A 21,076-nucleotide genomic window follows, 5' to 3' on the forward strand; every position below is an offset into this window, starting at 1 on the left:
AAACCACAGGAGCGGGGCTGGCTGCCAGCTCAGCCACCCCTCCCCGGACCGACAGGCACACCCGGGTGCAGTCAGCTTGACATTTTATTCGGGTTTACGACAGACAGATGGTTCCTAAGTCAGTGTTTAAGGCCCACGCCCCCCACGGCCTCAGGACAGACCCGCCGGTGCTGCCCGGGCTCCTGGCTGACGAGCAGCACCAGCAGCGGCCGCAGCCCCGGGCAGGCTGAGCTCGGAGCAGGGGGTTCCCGGGCAGAGCAGGGGACGGGGCCCGCCTGGCCGCCAGGCAGCTGCCCCCAGCTCTGTTAGCAGCAACACAGGTTTGAGCAAGCAGCCTTCCCTTTCTGCCCTCGCTGCAGCACCCGCACGTGCTGTCCCAATCGGGACCAGCGGGCAGAGCCTCCAGTCCGTGGCACAACTGGGAGCGAGCCGATGGCTCAGCGTAGAGCCTGAGGCCACGGCACAAGTCACACGGGTCCCTTAGGTGTGGTGCCACCGCCAGTCCCCCAGAGCTGGCCCGCAGCCGAGGCACGGACACTGGTTGAGCGGGCCCAGGGCGAGGGGGATGTCGGAGGCAGGTCTCCAGGTGGGAGGCTGCAAATTCAGTCCCAGAGCCCCCGGGTCCCGCAGGGCTGAGCCCCCGGCTCGGGGCACTGGGGAGGAGATGGCAGAGACCAGGGAGGAGAGCCTGGCTGAGGTGGTGGAGGGGGCCAGGCAGGAGGCGCGAGCCGCGGCTCTGGCGCTTGTTAGCTGATGCTCCCTCCCTTCAGGCTTTTACAGGAGACTCTCCCCAGCTTGGTCAGGAAGTTTCTCTGCTTCCACTGGGCGACACAGTCCTCGGAGACGCGGAAGTCGGCCTGGGGAGCAAAGCAGGGCAGGCAGGGTCAGGCCTGGGCTGCCAGCGGGGCAGCAGCGCCTTGCTCAGCCGGTGGGGAGGTTTGTCTCCTCCACGTCTTTGCTGACAGTGAGCAGCAAATAGCTAATTTGGGGTCACCCAGAGGTGGGGACAGTGGCATCTGCGTGGCCCTAAGCACTGCCCCACTCGACGCCTGGAGCCCCAGCTACTCTGAGCTGTGACCCAGCCCCCTGATGCAGCTCCTCACCTGCAGCTTCTCAAAGACCTTCTTCTTCGGCTTGAGCTCATCGTCGGGCTCCCCGCCCTCGTAGCCCTCCACGTAGACGCGCTCCCCTGCGCAGCACCCGGCCGGCGGGTCCAGGGGCTCCACCTGCCGCGGCTCCCCCACACTGCAGAGGGGCATGGAGGAAGCAGAGTCACCCCGAGGAGGTACCCACCTGCCCCTCAGCCCCGCCGGGCTCTGGGACAGGAGAAGGGGGTCTGAACTGCACCCCTGGAAGGGTACGGCCCTGATGCCCCCCCCCCTCACCTGGAGGCACACAGCACCATGCCCTGGGACTCCACGCCCCTCATCTTCTGGGGCTTGAGGTTGCAAAGCAGCACCACCAGCCTGTCCTGCAGCTGCTCCTTGGGGACGAACTGCACCAGGCCACTGACCACGGTGCGGGGCTCAGGCTCGCCCACATCGATCTTCTCCACATACAGGCTGTCGGCGTCTGGGTGCTGCCAAGCAGAAGCAAGGTGAGGAGCAGGGGAGGGGACCGGGGTGGCAGAGAAGAAGGGGGCAGACCCGCCCCACACAGCGAGTGCCCGTGTCACCATGTGGGAAGGTTACTCCCCTCTCCCCATTGTGCTGGTACCTTTTCCACACTGATCACTTTGCCAACGCGAATGTCCAGCCGGGATGGGACCACGTTCTCCGGCTCCGAGTTCTTGGTACCCTTCTCTGCAGGCTCTGCAGCGCAAAGGGAACAGTCGTGCCACTCGGCATAAACCCAGGGAGCTGGCCAAGCCCTGGGGAGCACACAGTGACCCCCAAACGCTGGCCCTGGGGCCCACCGAATTCCCTGCTTGTCTCTCTACCACACAGCACAGTCCCTCCTCCGCTTTGCTGGCCTCTCAAGCACCAGAGAAGCACGCTGGCATCTATCCTCCCTGGGGCAGGCAAAAACCCCTGGCATTGGCCTTTCCTCACCCTTCCTAATGCTCTCCGGGGCTGCTCCCGAGACTTAAGTTTCAGAACCTCTCTCTAACCTCGGCCCCTGGAGGGACTCTCTCCCACCCACTGGCCAGGCCCCCACTTCCCCGAGCTCCCAGCACCTCCTTACTGGCTTTGGACGGGTTGGGATACGCTGCGTTGGTCAGCTTCTTCAGTTCCGGGCTGTTGAATTTCTCTCTGATGGGGTCAAGCAGTTTGTTCAGGGCCACTTCCACCGAATTCTTCAAGTCTCCGGGATGCACGACCTGTATCGCGACAGACAGACAGGTTCCTGCATGGTTTCCTCCAGGGCACAGAGAGCAGCAGAATTCGAGTCACTGATCTGAGTCCAGAGAGGCAGGAACTGGAGACGACGCAGGGCGGGGAGATGAACCCCAGCACTTGGACTGATTCCCCCTCGGACAACAGAACCCCTCTTCTGGCCTCTTTTGCTTGCAGCCTCCGCTAGGGACAGCTGAAAACAGTTGAACTGCTGCTCTGTTCCAGGACGTGGCTGACGTGGTTCTGTCCTGCAACAGGACAGCTGGTGCCCCCCCATCCTTCACCCATCCTCTCACCTTCGGGCTCTCCCGGCTGGCAGCACCCTGCCACCCTACAGGCACTGGGCCACACTCGGCTCCACGCTCTCCCCTGGTACGGATTTCCATCTCCCACTGCTGCTCAGAGCCCTCCCACAGCACTCTCGGGAGCCTCGGGGACAAGGAGGGGGTTCAGTCCCTCCCGGCGCTCACCTGCTCAGCAAAGTCCTTCTCCAGGGCCTCATAGGCTGTGTAGGTTTTGTTTCCTCCCCATTTTTCTTCTCGCAGAACCACAAACTCTGCGACACACAGATTTTAAGGCTCAGATTAACCCAAGCGGAGACTCACTCCCTGCTCAGCCAGAGAAACCACCCGTCCCACTTAGCCCAAGAGCCGAGGGGGATCGCAGCAGGGGCTGGGGAGGGGGCTCTCAGGGGCAGCCTGCTTCAGGGGGGACACGCTCCCGTCCCCTCCTCTTACCCACAGGAAAGACCAGCCCCAGTGCCCGAGCATGGGGAGCCCCTCACCTGACTTAAGGGGAAAGAGGACGTGCTTGATGAAGGAGAGGACACCGTTGTTCTCCACGTTCCCTGGCTCGCAGAAAGCCTTCTTCAACTTCTTCTTCACATCCTCCTTGCGGTCCAGAAGGTCAATCTTTGAGTCCTGGAGGAAGAGATTTCCACAGCCCTTTACCCAAGCTCTTGCCCAAAAGAGACAACTCGTGCTGGAGTTGCTGCAACTTCTTCTTAGACCCCAGTGTGAACGGAGAGAGAAGTCACCTTCTCTTGGGGTGCAGCCTCTCCGCCACCAGCCATTAACCCGACCCCCCCGCAGAACCCCTGACCACAGCCACCGTTCAGGGACCAACCTCTTCTGACGAGCTCATTTTGCTGCCTGTCAGACCGGGAACCATCGGGTTCATCAAATGGACGCGCTTGGCATAGCCCAGGGAAGGAAGGTACTGGGAAAAAGCAAGGAGGCAAGTCACGGACAATCTTCTTCTGAAGATCACCTTGAACTCACAATCCCTGTTTGCTCCTGGCTCCAGATAACTTGGGGACCCAGAATAACGGACCCAGAAAGCTACTGCAAGTTCACAAGGCTCTGACGGCCACAGCCAGGGATGCGTGGCAGCACACCAGAGCCCTGCAGACCACAAGAACAGCAGCAGGAGCTGCGAAGGGTGCTGTGGTGCCGACTGAAATCACAGACACGCTTCTCCCAATGGATTAGCGAGTGTTCGAGCCCTGAGCCAGGCGTCAGCATCGCAGGGGGGCTCTGAAAGACCCCCATTCCTCACCTTCTCTGCAAAGGTGAATATCTTCCTCTGATCAACTCCTCCAAACTGTGCGTCGACCTTGAGGTACTCCTCATCCAGGGCCTGCAGAGAGACACACACAGCCTCGAGGCCGGGCCCAAGACTCCACACTCCAGCTGTGCTCAGCCTTCGGAGGTCCTGCCCGTCCCCCAGGATCTGCCCAGCCTCTGCCAGGGCACTCCCGCCCTGGGAAGGACGGGAGCTCTCCCCGACTGCCTTCTGTCCTGCAGCTGGCCGGAGTCGCTGTAAAAGCAGCTCTGCGCTCGGGTTACGCTTTGTGCTGCTGCCAGGTGTAATATTGGGGTGGAGTATGACGACCTCGGCGTTCAGCCTCGCGTGTCCCTGCAGTCCTGGCTTCGCCCAGCACCTCCCTGGCCAAGAGGCTCTGCCGACCTGCCTCACCATGACGCACCTGCAGGCCAGGGTAGAGCAAACCGCTCAGCAAGGGGTGCTCCACCTGCTTCACCACCTCCGCTCCCGCCTTCTTCGCGTCGTGCTGCGTCACCACGGACGAGAGGCGGTACACGTCCAGCGTGTACTCCCTGTGGGAAGGGACAGCACTGTTAGCATTGGGGAGGGGGACATCTTTTTAGAACCGCTTCACACAAACACCAGTTCTGGCCACATCAAGGGGAGCCAAGGCCTGGAGGCACCTTCACTTTGTTCCCTGAATGACAGTGCCCGGGAGCAGGCTCAGGAACAGGGCAAGCTCAGGAACAGCAGAGCCCCGGGTCGGGCTCTTCCTTCCCGAAAGGACCAGGCGCCCCAGGACTCACTTGCTGAGCTGGTAGTCAGTGCCCCGGACGAACTTCAGCTTTTCCAGGGGCACCCCAATGCTCTCCAGCATGGCTTTGATCACGTTCTCGTAATAGCGGGTGCGCAACTCCAGCAGCTCCCAGGGGGCCTTCATGTTGTCTAGGTAAGCATGGAGGTCAGCAAAGAGTATCGTCACCTGGTACGGAGGGGGACAGAGTCAGTGCCGCGCTGCTCAGGGGAACTGCACGTTCCCGCCCACCAGCGTGGTGACAAAGCCCCCCCAGGGTCTGAGCTCCCAGCCTGGCCACCTACCTCACACCCTGCCTTCAGGAAGTCTGCGATCTTGGACATGGGCACGAAGTAGGCCACGTGGGGCTTGCCCGTGGTGGCGGTCCCCCAGTAGATCTTCAGCTCTCGCTCCTTCAGGATGGCCATGAGCTTATCCTCCCCCAGCACCTCCTGTGGAGGGTCAAGACACACAGCCGGCACGGCTGAGCCTCCCCGGGAACACGCTGGGGCGGCTGGGGGAGGACGTGGGCAGGACAACGTCCCACTGAACGGCCGAGCCCCGAGCCGTGCCCAGGCTCCGGCCCACCCCGCACGCAGCGCGTCCCCGGGGCTCCTGCCGGGTCCAGAGGCTGATCCGGGCCCCCTCGGCTACACCCAGGGCCTTCCCGCGCCCTGATCCGCCCCCCCCCCCCCCCCCGGCCTGCCCCGGCCCCGATCCCCCCGGCCTCGGCCTGCCCCGGCCCCGATCCCCCTCCCCAGTACCTGCAGGTTCCGGGTGATGAGGTGATACTTCTCCTGCGGGCCGGGCGCGGGCTCCATGGCGGCGGCTGCAGGGAACGAGACAGCGTTTACCTGAGGCACCAGCCCCCCGGGAGCCCCCCGAGGCCCCGCCCGGTCCCGAGGCCGCCCCGGTCCCCCCGGCCCGGCCCCACCAACCTTCCCCGGGTTGCATCAGCTCCTCTCGGCGCTCGCCTGCCGCGCCTGGACGTCACTTCCGCCGCCCGAGCGCCGAGCTGCCGATGAGGAGGGGGCGGGACGCGCCGGACGCTGGGGCGGGGCCGGGTTCCGCCAATGAGGCGGCGGCGCCTCCTGGGCGGGGGGCGGGGCCGGGCCGGCCCGCGCCGTTAAGATGGCGGCGGGTGAGCGCGGCGTGGCCCGTTCGGCCGCCAGGCCCGGCCCAGGCCCCGGCCGTTCCTTTGTCTTATTGTAGCTTTTTTCTTTATTTATTCGGTTTTTAAACTCCTCTTTACGGGTCGGGGCTCGGGGGGCACCCGGCGCCTGGGCGGGCCGGGCCAGGAGGAGGAGCCGGAGCCGGGGGCGGGCCGGGCTCCTCCTTCGGGGCGGCCTCGGCCCCGCGCAGCGCTCTTGGGGCGCGGGTTGGGCGGCCCGGGGCGGTGCCCGAGGGATGGGGAGCTAAAAGGGCGTCGCTGAGGTAGGGGCAGGCCCGTAGCGGGTACGAGTAGACCCGTGAGTTGAGAGAGGGCGAGGTGAGGGAGCGGCGGGGGTGAAACGCTGGTATTTGCCTTCGTGCTCTCGGGTGAGGTGGGAGCAGGTTCCCCACGTCTCGAGACTTTGCTTTTTCAGAGAAAATACCTCACGCGGTGGGCGAATCGTGGGGCTGAGGGGACTGTTACCCTGTGGCCCGTGGTCGTGTTCTCTAGCAGGTGCCCCCTGCTCCCCCCTTGTCTCTTCAGGGAGCAGATCCCAGAGCAGTGCAGCGCTGCAGGCTTGCGAGATCTGCGGCTGGCTGTGGGGAGCGGAGCGGGCAAGGCGGCCAGTCCGTGAGCCTTGCCAGAGCTGTGTTTCTCAGTAGCTTTGTCTTTTGATCTCATTATTTACTGAAGCTGTGCTAGAAACCCACATAAAGCCTGTGTAACCTTCCAAAGAGCCTGCCTTTGGCAGCCCCTGGGAGGATGGCCCATCCATGGCTGGTGCTTTTGCGGTTGGGGGTGAGCTGGCTCTAGCGTGGTCTGACCATGCAAGCACCAGTGCTGGAATGAGGGAGAGGGTGGCAGCCGGCAGCCTTGTCTTACATCAGTTTAAGAGCCATTTAAACTGCTACGGAGCATTACCCTGGTGTAAATCCTTGAACAGCCCCTGAATTGAACACACTTCTGTGGGGAATGGCAGGGGGCTTTGTCTGGGCTCACGCATAATCGGTTGCATAGTTACCCGAGTTCCGCTTCCAGAATCAGCTGATGCAGGGCTGAAAGTACAGACCCAGCGTAGTTGCAGTTAGGAGAATTGGGAAGGTCACGGCAGTAAAGAAACCATTTCCTTGTCTGCAAGCTGAGCATGTAAACATCTCCAAATGTACTTTTTGTAAGCCGGTTCCAGAAAAAAGGCTTAAAATGTTTGGCTCTCTTTCAAGTCCTTGTTAGTTAGGAGCTAGGTTATCAGACTGCTGATAACAGTCCTACAGAGTCCACACTCTAGGACTAAATCCACATTGAATTTGTTTTTATTTGCCTTTTGTTTCTCTTCAAAGCACTTCAGCACTTGTAGCTAAATTGCAGAACTCCCAGCAAGTGCTATCTAGTGAGGACTGCCCGTGACTCCAGTATGTTCTTGTATAGGTTTTGTATGCACGTAGGTGATTCCCGAGGTATTTTCTTTCTTCAGTGTGGTTACAGCATTATTCTGAAAGTGCTGATTTTTATTATTTGGACAGAATGACAAGAGGAAGCAGCAGACTTGCCCGAGTTTTATTCCTGGAGTAGGTAACCCCCCCTCCTTTTTGAAAGCAGTGTCAAACCAAGGGAAAGACAAAAGGTATTCCTTTAAATCTGTTGTCAAAGAGGACAGGAAATGCCTTTCCTTAGTCCAGATTCTCCTGCTGGGTGAGAGTCAAATGCAGGGCTTTCCAGGTCAAAAGACTCACGTTAGTGTGAGTCCTCACTAAGAGGAGAACAGGTTTTGTTTGTGAATACTTTTAAACTATTGACTTTTACAGGAAGGGTCTTTATCTTCTGATCTTTCATTATAACATGCATTTTGTATGAGTGTGTTAGTGACTAATATGCTGCTGAATGTCCTTTTAGCTCCCTGACAGTTACTCTTCCGTTGCTCAGTTTTTCCTAACCCAAAAAAGACTTTTTATTTGTTTAGTATCTTTGAAGGACGGAGGTGGGGGTTGGGACGCTGGGAAGGTCTGTGAGGCTTTATTTAATTCCTAAAGTGTGCTCTGGACTTCAAATGTAAGGTCGTAAAGAATGTAATTTGCGAATGCTGGTATCTGGTGTTAGAATGACTGATTTACAGCAGCTTTGGAGGAGAAGGTACAGACTGCGTTGATGATTGGGGCTTGTATTAGCCCTGCTTGATAAAGCCAAACAGCCTCGTGTGCGAGAACACTCACGGAATGAGGGACTGGTTGTTGTTATATGTTGTTAAGACCTAAAATGGTCAGGAGTAGAGGTAATGGAGACCAGGGAGTTAAAATTGTTGTACCTCAGCTAGTGTTTTTGCCTTCCCTGTCATATTACTGCATCTTTGGAAAACGGCTGAGTTTCTTTTATTTAAGATGTTGTCTTTTGCTGGCAGGTTGGAGCTGACTCCTGCTGATTTCTCTTCTGAAAGGGCTGATCAAAGGGCACCAGGATCAGATGAGCTTCGGAACAGGCTTCTAGAGCTGTAAGCAGAAGGCACAGGGTCGCTGAGATACAGGAACCGACTGCAACATGGATGACCATTCCCCTCACGCCTTTGGGCTATGTCTTTTTCATGAATTTAAACCTACTGCTCATAGCACAGTTCCCAGCACCAAAAGGCTGTTGGATTCCACAGAGCAGGTTCAGGCCCTACAATCAGCTAAGAAAGCTTGTGTGTTGAGTCATCACTGTAGCACTCCAGGTCCATCAGAGAAACTGCTGCTCTGTTCCCCAGGTTCTGCCTGCTTTCAAGGATCCTCTCCTTTTCTGGATGATACTGGCCATGACGACCTTGTTGCCAGTTCTTCTGCGTCAAAATACGATGATGTAGCCATTTCTCTAGATACAACCAGATGTTTTGATGATAGCGAGCCAGATGACTCCTTGTTGGAACTGTCGGATAGTGAAGAAGGGAATTCTCCTTTCAATTACACTGAGGAAGAGATCCAGGAAATCTTGGCAGATGATTGCGTGGAATCTGAGCGGTACCTAACTAGAAAAAGCACTTTGAGCCAAAATATAAACGGAGAGGGTAAAAAGGACGAGAGCAGCAGCTTCACTGGGGCATCAGTCATCAGCGAAGATGCAAACGTAGCCTCGGAGATCGCAGAGGAACCAAATGTTCCTCTGTCCAGAGAGTGTTCAGTCGGTTCTGATAACGGCTGTTATCCTAGCCGTTTGAATGAAAGTGCTAGTTTGGATGAGAACCATCTGCAGTCAGCCCAAGTAACTCGCATGTTGTTTGACCTTGACATTCAGGAGCTTCTGAGTCTTAGCCCAATTGATGCTGACTGTGTAGGTCAGCCTCTGGAGGACAATTGCTTGGAGGAAGCTGAAAGAGAAGCTTCAGAAGCAATCATAAATGATTGCCTAGAGTATGATAAAACTGCTAGTAGCTGTGTTCTCGAAGAATCCTCAGAGGGGCTGGTGTCTAATGGCCAGCAAAGCCTGGGTGTGGATTGCCCGGGAAAGACTCCCTCTGCGAGCAGAGATGTGTCTAACTTCTGTAGTGATCGTGTGGAAAGATCCGTGCCCTCTTCTGACCTTGCCTGTGGCCAGAGGACAGCTGATGAGAGTTCAGCACCTGTGTTGATGGTGTGGGACACCTCGGCTTCTGGGTCGAGAAACCAAGAACTTTCCAAAGAAACAGAGAGCTGTTTTTCAAGGAAATTAGACTCTCCAGAGGATGACGGGGGGCAGGAATCTTCAGAAGTTGAACAGCCATCAAACAGCGTTAAAGTAAACACACATCTTAATTCTTGTAACTAAAATGTTTTTAATTCCATTCCTTTTGATTTGTACTTGCAGTAACGTCCGTATGCACACAAGTGTGCATTTTTACCCAGTAAGGGAAGGTTTTTCAAGTGGAGGGAAGTGTGGGGGTTTTTTTATATAACTATATAAGCAAGACTTACTGGAATGATTTTTCTATTAGGTGTTAATCCCCTTTTTCCTTATCTTTCTAGTCAAGTGATACAGCTGTAGGCCAGATTGGGCAGGAAGAGACAACCAGTGGGAAGAAGCCTGGCAAAGTTATTCCTGTGCCACAGGAGGAGGAAAGGTAATCTCTTAGGAGCCTCTAAATGCCTTTGCACTCTGGAAAAATTTCCCAAACCAGTTTGGTTGGTTGTGTCCTGCTGGTTTTCTCTTTATTTTTTTCTTAAGGTGCACTGAAATAGTGGGAAAAGTACTTAATGTTTTACCCTGTGAGATACTGTAAGAGGGGGAAGAGTATAGGGCTGGTCCAAATGGGAAAGAAGGTTGCTAAGGCAGTCCTGGGCAGTGGTCTGCAGGGCAGGAGAAGAGATGTTTGTGCTGGCTTGGCTTGGTGGCCGCTCGCCTTCTGGAGTGGTTTCCGGCAGATGGCAGCAGCAGAGCAGCGCTGGGTGCTGGGCAGGGATGGTTGTCTTCTGCTCTCCGGTGTTCCTGGGCCTGGAGTTGCCAGTTTGATGGTTCTTCCCTGTGGCCGCTGCAGACCTGCTGCACTCGGATGTTCTGTGCGTTGCCGTTCCCAGCGTGGCCTTGAGTTACGTGAAAAATCTGCTGCTTTTGAGGGCTCACTGCAGGTTTCTGGCTTGTTAGCCAGGACAGTGACTTGCTGGTTCACTCAGCTGACACGCTGTCCTGCTTTGCTCTCAGTATGTTATCTTTGCAGCTTTATTCAAATAAATACTTTTATTTTTGCAATCACAGAATAGTGCTACAAGAAGTTCATGTCTGTACTAGTTCTATAGGACGCTTTGTTTTCTGTAACCTAATCTGACAAATTGTCTAAAAAAATTAACGCTGTTTTTTATTTTAAAGACTGAATCAACGGACGTGCATTTCGGAAGTGGAGCTTGAGCAAAAGAAACATTTATATCCAGAGTGTGCATGTCCATATGAAGAAAAGAGTAGCTCCTACACCAGGTAACCCCCGGGTGGGATAGGGTGAGGCTGTACCGGTGGGGAGGGCAGAGTGGAGGATAGATATCCTAGCAGGAGGCCTGGCTTGCTGAACTTGTATTCTTTGATGTTTTGAATGTACTTGTTTTTCAGAGGGAAATAAAAAGTGCCTGCTACACTCGCTAGCACTACCACGCAGAGAGTTCCCACACAGCAATCAGTCTTGTTCCAGGACTGGTTCAGATGAGTTCCATAGTTTGGGATACCTGGGAAACATTATACAGGGGGGCCTGCTGCGGTAAATTAGGGGTGCTCCCAAAACAGGCCCACGTTACCTGGGAAGAGCAGAGCTGAGCTCTGGCTTGTTGTGCTGGGAGGTAACTTGTTCTTGTCAGTCCACAACTATGAACCCAGACTCAGGGAACATTTAGCTTAAGGGCTGAGATTTGGATTTACTATTGACACCTTCTACACATTGCCTCCCTCAACGGTGTCATCCAAGAGCTATCAACTGCGGAGGTTTAAAGAAGCTGTCTGTAAAGAGCGGGTGTGGATATCGGCTGAAGAGCAGTGTCTGATGGGTAGATCTGGGATGTTCTGAAGGGCAAAGAGTGTTCTGGTAGCTTCCAGAGGTGGCCTCCCACTGTGGTTATTCTGAGTGTTCATGGGTGCAATAATTGTCATTTCTTGAGAGTTATAAGAAACTGACAGTTTTGTGGCTCGTTGCATGGAGCCTGCACTTATCTGGGCAGCACGAACAGCTGCATAGCCACAGGGCTGCTTTCCAGTATGTGAATGTACTACAGCATAAGTAATGCAGAGGGGACTATGCAAGGAAAGCTAAAATGGCCTGTTTTCTCTTCCTTTCAAATTAAAAATGCAAGACGTATGTTCTGAGTCACAGAAAATCAGGCAGGAGCTCCAAATGAACAAGGCTGGTGAGTGAAATAGAGATCTGTTTTGCTGGGGAAGAACATTGTCTGTGATGCACACAATTTGGTTTTCTTATTAGTGCAAACCTCTTTTATTCCAAATAGCTGTAAGCTTGGAATTCAGCCCGACAGACAGCGTGGGCTTTCCCAGTTGTCACAGAAAAGCCTTCTCAGTGGGCTGACTTTGACCCTGTGTGGTACTTCTGTGCACCTGGATCTGCAGCGAGGTCTTGTGTATCATTTGCGTAGGAGGTGCAGAAATGCAGAATGATCCCAAGAAATTCCTAAAGGAAAATTAGCAGGTTTCAGAGCCAGTAAGGGAATTCCCTTTGGGAAGCAGTAACTAATATATTGCTGCTACAAATCTTTAGCTCTGTTTTGTATTGCAAATCTCCTGGCATTTGTCTTACGGTAGTGTTTGACTTTGCTCTATCCCCTCTTCTACATGGTCTGTCTGCTCTTCCTTGTATCCTGTCTCTTGCTCCTTGCTCGTATGTTGTCTGGATGAATTACAGGCTGGCTACAGCAGAGGCTTTATCTTTTCACTTATCTGCATGGTATCTTGCACTTGCAGGTTCTCTATAAATACAATTTTCTTACATCTGCGTTGGGTGAGTGTGTTGCACTGGCTACCGCATGTGCAGTCTTTGAACATTGACTAGTTGGAAGAAATGCTTTTGTATTCAGGGTAAACTTTTCGCATCTAGCCATCTCAAGTGAGTTGGGAGATAACCCGTGGTTCTGGTTGTTCTTCCTCTCATTCTAGTTTCTAGAGGATATTCAATCTGAATAGATAAATTTATTTGCAGCTTCCTATAGGAATATAAATGCTGCTGAGGCTGCATTGTAGCAGATGTAAAAATGAGATGTGATTTGAACATCTGCTTGGAAATGGGTGGCTGAAATTGATAATTGACCACAAAAGATTTCTGCCAGCTGACCATTTGTTAGCATTCCCACTTCATTATTGCCCTTTATCCAACAGTAAATAGAATCATATCCTTCTTGATGAGATCCTCCTTGGCAATTCTGGTTCTGTATCAGTCTACAGAAGTAATGAGGCTCCTACTTTTATAACTGTGACGCTTGGCACTGAATGTTAGCACTCTGCTGCCTGGTCTTGTCCTCGGCAACGTACGTAGCTGGATAGGCCTATTTTTAAATGGGCAGGGGAAGGACAAACTTAACAGAAAAAGCATTTTTCTCTCTAAACATAGCCTTCTCTTGGTTTCCACCCAAACATCTGTACTTCAGGAGATCTGCTTTCACAGGTCATTAACATTGCAATTGTGCATATGGGATAGTGCTTGCACCACCTGCTGCTCAGACAAGTATTCTCGTGTTATTCGGAGTGGCATCGCTCTCGGTGGAGTCATGCACCCCTGGTACCTGGGAAGCTGAGCTAGCTCCTGTCTGACCTCCAACCACTGCTTTCTCTGCTTCTGCTAGCAGGACTCCACCAGGAGTTCTCCTTGAGGGTTGGTTGGTTTGGTGGAGGTTCGTGATGCTTAGTAATTTTGTCAAGCTTCTTACAACCTTGGAGAAACCTGATAAATTATTTTCTTGGATCTCTCTTGAATCAAAGAGAGAGGAGGAGGAGGAGGAAATACCTTATAAAGAGTCACAGACCATCTGGTCTTACTGTAATAGCAAAGATCAATATCTTTAGAAAAACAGACACACCAGGTTTAAGGTGATGGAAAGGGAGACTAGTATAAGGGAACATATGGAGAAACAAATCTGTGAAATACAAATGAACGCTGTGCTAGCAGGCTCTGCCTTGAAGCAGTCTGGTCTGTTGATTGGTACTGAGTTGGCTGAGGAAAAAACTTGCAACAGTTCTTACCTGCCCAAACTCATTTTGCTTGAATGCAGAGCACGCAGCTTAGGTGCAGGACTTGGGCTGTGCTGACATAAAGGAGGAGTTACATTTATGGCTGAGCCTAGGAGGGAGATTTCACTTCAAAGCAAATGAAATCCACCTACAAACCCTAAATTTCAAGGGGGATGTGAGATGGGGTTTGGAGTAGGGGATGGGATAGGAACTGATAAAGCAGATTGCAAGGAGGCTTACTGTGAGGGGAGTGGTGGGAGGAGTGAGCTGTTCTTAGCAGAGCGTGATACTCCCTAGTCTACACGACTGGTCCAGGGGCTTCTCTAGTGGCAAACCACACGGCTTTGGGTTGCGGGTACTTTTGCTGAGATAATCAGAGCTCCTGGTTTCTAAATGAGAGCGGAACTTGCCTGAAAATCTCATCCTAAATCTGTAGTTTGGTCTCAGCTGTTGTGAAAGGATGGGGGATGGACCGTGCCTGAGGAGAAAGAAATCAAAATGTTTTAAAGTGAACTGCCATGGAACAGAACTTATCTAGGGTGTCATTGTCCCCTTGCCTCATGTGTAATGGCCATAAGGATTCCTACTCTAAGTCTTGGGTTAGATAGTTACATGACGCACTGTGATAACAGCTCTCTCCAAACACTTGATGGGCTTAGTCTGCTCCTGTGACTTTGCCTCTTGTAGAGGAGCTCAAACCTCTTACTGGTGTGAAGTACTCATGAGTCATGGTGGTAGTTTGCAGAACTTCTTGTCTTCCCTCAGGTGCAGGGGTGAAGGGTGCACCCCTGACAGTAGGAAATGACCCTCCTGTTTCTGTGGACCATTTTGACTGTGGCTCAGAATGGCAAGGAAGGGGGGCTTCTATATAGGAAGGCTGAGAATTTGTGGAAAGTTGTGATTTCTTCTAGTCTCACTCACACACCCTCCCTTGTGCCAGCTTATTGCAGACAACATGAATTGTTGTGTGACGGAGTTTGCCTTTTGTTAGCTGTCTTGGAGTGCCTCCCTTCTTCCTAAACAATGCAGCCCGAAAACATGGATTTTTTTCAAGAACACTTCTGAAATACTTTCTAAAAGTATCTTTTTTTGACAAGAAGTTATTTCTTTGGGTAAATAAAAGCTGATACTGCAGTTTATGAAGGAGACCTGGATTTGCTCAAGAGACGCTATGTTCCCTGGAAAGGAAGTGGTGTTACACAGAACCGTGAATCACATTAATCACATGACTGCAGTGGCAGGATGGAAAAACCTTTGAATTTTGACTGGGCAAGGACACGCACTGTTCTGTACTGAGAGCACCTTGAAACAGTGGACTTCAGCAAGGGCAGCATTCCAAGGAAGTTGCCTTTCACTGAGCTGTAGTACCTGTTCTGAGCGAGCAGAAGGGCAAATGCTACAGCAAGGCTGGACTTACTGGTTGTTTCCTATTTTGTGACGCGAATTTGAGGATTCTTGCATTCTGCTGAAGCATCTCTTGCCAAGGATTCGCTATGCAAGGCCTTCAGATCTGCTCTTTTGAATAGAGGGGCTTGTTCTGTGTACACAGATAGCACTGGCTGTAAGATCAGTAGTACTGGAGCGCTTGGGTAATGAGTGGAAGTTTGGTGCTCTGTGACCCATGTAACCCTGACCTAGAAAGACCTCTTGGGAGCAGCCTGTATGATCCAGTCACAACATAGCTTTTCTGAACATTATGATAAATGTATGTTGAGTGTAACACAGGTATCTCTCCCCAGCTGTTGGCATGAACAAGTTGCTTTGCTGGCTTGAGACCTATCTGGTCGCTGGCTGCTCTTGCTGAGCAACTGCTGTAGAAATGAAACTCTCCGCGTTGTGCATGTGACGACCCTGTGCCAGCCAGATGCTCCTTCTCCAAACCAACTGCTTTGATAGTGTTTTTGCAGGAGTGACCCTTCTGGTTGTTCGTTCTTCAGATGGGTCTGCAGTTTATAAATGCTATTTCCCCGAGTTATCCTGATGCCTGTGCACAAATAAGAAAAAAATAAGATAGCAGAGTTGGCTTTTTTCAAAATGCAGAAGGGGCAAAGCAGCCTCTAATGATGTGGAAAAGCTTTGTAACGCTCTGAGGCCTGGAGATAACCAAGCCTATTGAAATGTAATTTGTTTTGTAATCTTGCTCCTATAAGACTGCTTGAAGTTTGTGGGGTTTTGTCTTGTTATTTCAGAACATGCTTAGATGTAGCCAATGAGAGTATTTAACATGTGTACAGCACTTTGAGGAAAATTTACCTCTTGTTTAAACTGCTATGTAGTGGAGCCCTCAGCCTCCTCTGCTGGGCCAGGGAAAAAGAGCTTTGCAAAGAAGGTAACAAAGCACGAGGCAGTGTTCCTAAAGGACAATCTTTAAACTTTCATATTGTTACTTACCAAGGTGCTGTCTTATAATGTGGTTTCCCTTTTAAAACCTCATAACAAGAAAATTAGGTACCAGCTGCAAGCCCCAAGGAATGGGGAAGGCATTTTCAGAGAAGATGCTGTTCGAGCCTCTCGTACATATCCTTTCTTGTGTTTGTTTTAACTGTTTTACTTACTTTTGCAGAAATTACCCAAGGTCCACCAAGAAACCCACCCAAAAGTACAGCCTCACACAGTGGGTGAGCAAGAACTTGGCCAAACACCAGCATTTCCAGAGCATTCCTGACTGCTTCCAGCGTAGCCCTGTCACAGCCTTTTCTAATGTCTGATTTTGCTGCTGAGGGACAGTGCTGGTTCCTATTCTTCATTTAGAATTGTTCTTAGTTGTTCTGGTTTTGAGTGGTTCGTATTTTCATGTTGTTTTATGATCCGTTTTTAATAAGGCCAATGGAAGTTTCTGTGTTTTAGAAACATTTGGAACTGGTTTTGAAGTGCAATTTAAATGTGATCTGTTTTGTATAGGTAACTTCTGTGTTTTGCATCAGTGTTATCCTTTGAACTGAAAACAACCTCCTCACAGAGTAGGTAACAAACGGAGTTGGTGTTCAAGAGGCAAGATTGCATGGTGGATGTGAGGATGTAGTATTTCAATGACGGAAACTGGAAAATGTGCTTTGAAGTGGGAAAACTTTTCTTTAAAGCTTGGACCTAAACCTTGTCATTAAATCTCCTACAGTGCTTGGGCTCCCTTTGAGTAACATGAAGGTTTTAAATTGTAAAAACAGCTTGTGGCTGCTGTCCTCCTCCATTTGGCAAAGACAAAGTTGTGTTTGTTTACTGTAAACTCAGGAGCAGCTGTTGATTTACCTGGTTTGGTTATGTCTTGTCTTGTTCTGTTGTTCTTTCTGTCCTTGAAAAGTTTGCCTTTTTTGATTGTTTTAACTTGTTTCATTTGTAACTTCTCTTGTAAAAATGTTTAATGAGATTTTCACTCCAGTTTATAAACATTTTGCACCTGTTAGATGTAGTTTTCTTTTCTGCTGAGTTATTGTGAGGCCCTCCTCTTCCACTTGCCTGCTTTCTGGAGTGCCCAAAGAGTGTGACCTCGTGTTCATTTAAGCTACACAATCGAACGACAACTACTGGTCTCCGTGCTGCCTCCATCTCCTTCCCTAACAGAGCACAGAAACTCTAAATTATTTGGAGGATTTGTAAAACAGAGATAGGTTCATCTTCTGCAAAACGCTCTTCCCAGGGGTGCTAGCAGGGCCTGCGCAGGCCTTGTGAACCCTTTAGGCGTTTATAGGTAGATTTCGGAGACCAAATTAGGTTTATTCATGGAGGAAATTGTACTGTATTTTTATTACAGTAATTTGAATTTTTTTGGTGACACTTTTGGCTCCTGATTTTAAAGAAATAAAATTTAGGTACAGTATTAATGTTTTTCAATGTTGTGGTTCATATATTTTATTATTTTGCCCTTCCGTAGCACCTTTCAAATCCGGAGCGGGACAGGAGGAAGTGGCTTTAAAAGGCAGGCAAAGTTTGTCACTGTCCTAGATGTGCAGTGACTGAGGCGCAGAGAATCGAAGTAATTTGTCCAAAGGATAAGCAGCGAAGCTTGGAGCAGAGCCTGGTATTGCCTGGCTGCACTAACTAGATAATACTGCCTCCCTTAACGAAGTAATCCATATACAGCAATTTCGCGGGGCGGGGGATGTCTTTTTTTTTTCTGGTGGGTTGTACGGGCATGGGTGGTGCATGCCCAGTGTTAGGGCTTCTTGTCAATAACTGATCTTTTCCAGTTAATAACACGTTCTTAATGCCAGCATAGCCTCTCCTGTGACTTTTACCACTGCAAATTTTGCTCGCAGAGAGCTGTGCATAGAAAGGGAAGGTGACATCCCTTGGCAGCCGTTGATTGGGTCGTGTGGGGGTTATTAGTACATGGCGGCTGTTGTCTTATAAACCAGTGGATCCCACGTATTAAATTGAAGAGACGTCTCCGAAAAAGGAAGAATTTTCTTGTGGTCCTGAGGGCAGTTTGTGTGCTGTCCAGGTTGTTGTCATATCTGTAAAGTCCACCTGCTCCTAATATACGCATAATAAAGGAAGGAAGAAGTTTGCTTCAAATTCCCTTGTTCTTGTCATTTTGAAAAGGCAAGTGGGATAGCAGGAGTCTGACTGCAGAGCCTCTCCCTCCCCCCCACCTTGCAAAAACAGACTAGCTTGCCTGCTGGAGGGTTTATCTGATATTAAACTGCTAACAGACTGGCTCTTTGAAGGTCCAGAAGTAATGCAGGCCTGGCGGCAGCTGTTGCAGTCACATACTGCTGGGATAGTGAAGCTCTGTCTCAACCAGTGATCGATGGTCACGGCTGATCAGCAATGATATAACGGAGCAGGAACAGAGCGGTAGGAAGACCACAGGCAATCTGCTCCCTTTGCTGTGCATGCTGTGGTGTTACCTTCTATGCGTTCAGAGCTTTCCATGCTAGCTGTCTTGATTTTGTTATATATCTCTTTGAGATGATTATTAAGTGATGCATAGCAGTCAGGGTGTTATTTATATTAGCCTTCTCTTAAAGCAGGCATTCTGTTGCCAGTTCAGCCATGCTGAGAAAATGAAATTATTCGGAACAGACAGCGCCTTACCATGACAGCAAGATGATGGTGTCTGTGCGTGTGCTGTGTCTAAGACCAGCTTCCCTGTGCTGGAGGACCTCGGGCAGAAGCGGGTGCCTCCTCCTGAACGTGTGTTTTGTGGTCTTTGTGAATGTAAATCTCTCACGTGAATGAACGCTGCCATGGAGCAGCTCTGCACTTTGTAAAGGCTTTAGGCTTCTGGGCAGCCTTATTGTTGAAGATTTCATTCTTTGACATTGCAACCGTGATTCGTATATGCTGAACAGTAGAGATACTGCAAGGGGAGGGGGAGATTGTGTATTAAGCCTTCGTGGAAGGACATACTGCATGTTTGCTGCTAGAGTGTAGCCAAGGGCTCTGTTTGTGATTTTTGCTGTAGTAGAATCCAGCAGCATCAGATAAGATTGGAAGAGACTGTTGTCCAAGCCCTGTGTGAGCTCTGCGATGAAATGTCTTAAATTAAAAATCTAATAACATTCATCAACGTATCGCAGTCTAACAGCAGCAGCTAGAAAACAATGAGACTAAAATTAAACTACTGTGTGGCTTTTTCTGCCATCTTCTCAAAAGCTAACCAGCTCTTCCCTACTTCTGTGCCGTAAGGTAATTCTAAACGGGAGGAAGAAATTATGTCCTGAAATGTGAAATAGTGGAAGCTGATAATATTGTCCCTTTGGTTTGAGAGGATGTCTAGTACTATGCTGGTTGCATCCTCTGCAAAACAGGTCTGGATAGTATAAATAGGTTATGTTTAGCAGTTGGTGGCACTAAATGAGGGGGTTTTTGTCGGTTCAAAAGGACAGCGATGTGCTGGAAAGTGTCAAATGGCATCGTGGGGCTATGTCATTGTTGCCACTCAGTGACTCCGCATCCAGTGTGTTCAGATCGCAAGCAAAAAGATGGCTTTTCTGGCTGCCAACTTTGCTGACTCCATCTGGGATCTAAAATTCAAGCTGTGTCTTTCCTGGCTCTGTTGCTAATAATAAAGATTCTTCATTTGGAACTTAGTTAAACAAAATTGTTGCAGATGCATGAGCTGAAAGAGAATCCAGCTCGCTTTCGTTGAGATATGTGGGCTAAAGCACTAACAAGTAGGAACACAATCAATCTATAAGGTCATCAGAGGATTTAATAGATAGCAGATTTGTGGAGGAAACAGAAGATATTTTAGCATAACAAGCACGTTGATCATACAGCTTTTTAACAAATGCTAGAAAGCTGATTGAATTTGGTCAGCTAGGCTTCTGCTTCCAGGCTAGCCAGTAATAGCTCATTACATGTAGTTAGGAAGCTTTTCTGCAAATCTGGGGAAATTACATTTGGTATAACATATGGTATAATCTTCAACTCTCTCCTTGGGAAGTGAAGTCTGACTACTCAGTCAATGAATTGCCATATTTTTATCAGCAAAATGGATGTGCAGCTGTGACATAGGCTTTTGAGTGGTGTAACCTTTAATGTCTTTGGCAAATACTGGCATTAGCAGTCTGTTCCTCTCCATTTACATCTCTTCCAGAAAGTCATTACCAGCTGAGATTATACTAACACTTTCTGTTGTGTAGGTGTTTCCTCCTCTGATGCTATTGAACTGTCGGGGAATAAAATGCCTAATGTTCTCATTTTCCTCCGAGGAGACAGGGAACAGAGCTTGTGCTGCTGCTTGTTGTACAGAGGGAGGTGGTGAGAAGTGTATGGCGCTGTGTGTTGTGAATTGGAAGGACATGCTGTGCAGGATTGTTTGCTCCACACCGCCTCCTGCGGCTCCATTTTACTAAACTCGTGGGGGAGGAATATATTGGCTAAATTGTACTTGCAGGCATAATATTACAGTGCTTGAAAGGATGGAGGCAAGTGGTGCTTAACTTTAAACGCACTGCGTATATTGGCAAAGGGTTCTGTTTTCAGCTTCTCGCTGCTTCCTGTGCCCATAGTCTCTGCTCAGTTGATTCTTGGAAATCAACGGGGTTAATCCTCAGGGGCTGCACAGCATTGGCGGAGCCGGCTGGAGGACTGCTTTCCTTTGCTTTTGAGATCAACGGTTCTTGCAGGGCTCTCTGGGATCCCTGTCACGCCAGCCCACTCCCACTTGCTGCTTTTTAGTATTCACTGAAGCCTCCCTTTCCTAGCCCCTGCTTCCCGTAACCACTCAAAATCAGCAGTCAGGCAAAAACATGCAGGGAAGTGTGGGTGGCCTTCAGGGTGCGTTCTTCTGTGGCCCAACAAGACTTTCCTCAGTGCTGTCTTGGTTTTTTTTTTTTCTTGATCTCTTCCCTTTATTGACAGTAAAACACCTCGGGAGTATCTTTTGGCAGCTGTTGACGAGAATGAGGTATCTCTTCTAATGGGCTTAGGCTTGAAGTCACACAGGCCCAGAGCCTTAATGGTATCTGACTGTCAAGGGTTACAGTGGAAGTTGATAGCAAAAGCGCAGTTAAAGCTTTGGTGTCTGTGACCCTCAGAAAAGTAGGATCTTAAGTAACTTTCTTCGCCTATAACGGGAAACACTTTTTCCTAAAGTGTGGACTTACTACATCACTTCAATTCAGAGTTGCTGAAAACATTTCCCTTAAGAGA

At 50.5% G+C, this 21,076-nt stretch overlaps 2 protein-coding genes across 4 annotated transcripts in view; one reads left to right on the plus strand and one right to left on the minus strand.

Annotated features, from left to right (window-relative positions):
- Nucleotides 1–66: 66 nt before the first annotated feature.
- On the minus strand, nt 67–5,651 carry YARS1 (tyrosyl-tRNA synthetase 1). Its single transcript, XM_076357679.1, has 14 exons — nt 5,613–5,651; nt 5,439–5,503; nt 4,980–5,126; nt 4,688–4,863; nt 4,324–4,453; nt 3,894–3,974; nt 3,462–3,554; nt 3,121–3,256; nt 2,807–2,892; nt 2,185–2,320; nt 1,717–1,811; nt 1,386–1,579; nt 1,104–1,245; nt 67–857 (listed from the first exon to the last, which is right to left on the minus strand). The coding sequence occupies exons 1-14, from the start codon at nt 5,626–5,628 to the stop codon at nt 747–749; spliced, it is 1,608 nt and encodes a 535-aa protein (XP_076213794.1). The 5' UTR covers nt 5,629–5,651; the 3' UTR covers nt 67–746.
- Nucleotides 5,652–6,056: 405 nt separating this feature from the next.
- Nucleotides 6,057–21,076, plus strand: part of S100PBP (S100P binding protein) — a 28,074-nt gene continuing 13,054 nt past the window's right edge. Inside the window, exons 1-5 of one of the 3 annotated variants that reach the window (XM_076357133.1) lie at nt 6,057–6,108; nt 8,220–9,565; nt 9,793–9,887; nt 10,631–10,735; nt 16,041–16,875. In XM_076357133.1, the coding sequence (XP_076213248.1) occupies nt 8,357–9,565; nt 9,793–9,887; nt 10,631–10,735; nt 16,041–16,185 (1,554 nt within the window). In that variant the 5' untranslated portion in view covers nt 6,057–6,108; nt 8,220–8,356 and the 3' untranslated portion in view covers nt 16,186–16,875. Of the gene's footprint in view, nt 6,109–7,328; nt 7,449–8,219; nt 9,566–9,792; nt 9,888–10,630; nt 10,736–16,040; nt 16,876–21,076 lie in introns of those variants that run through there. The other 2 variants (XM_076357131.1, XM_076357132.1) reach the window with 2 other exon arrangements.

This window comes from Aptenodytes patagonicus, chromosome 21 (assembly GCF_965638725.1).
Source record: "Aptenodytes patagonicus chromosome 21, bAptPat1.pri.cur, whole genome shotgun sequence".
In the NCBI taxonomy this organism is placed as follows: domain Eukaryota; kingdom Metazoa; phylum Chordata; class Aves; order Sphenisciformes; family Spheniscidae; genus Aptenodytes; species Aptenodytes patagonicus.

Bases quoted from the DNA above. Each gene is read 5' to 3' on its own strand.
- YARS1 (XM_076357679.1), bottom strand. The intron at 5,127-5,438 runs GTACTGGGGAGG...GACCCTCCACAG, and splicing joins TCATCACCCGGAACCTGCAG to GAGGTGCTGGGGGAGGATAA. The intron at 858-1,103 runs GTGAGGAGCTGC...TTTGCTCCCCAG, and splicing joins AGGTCTTTGAGAAGCTGCAG to GCCGACTTCCGCGTCTCCGA.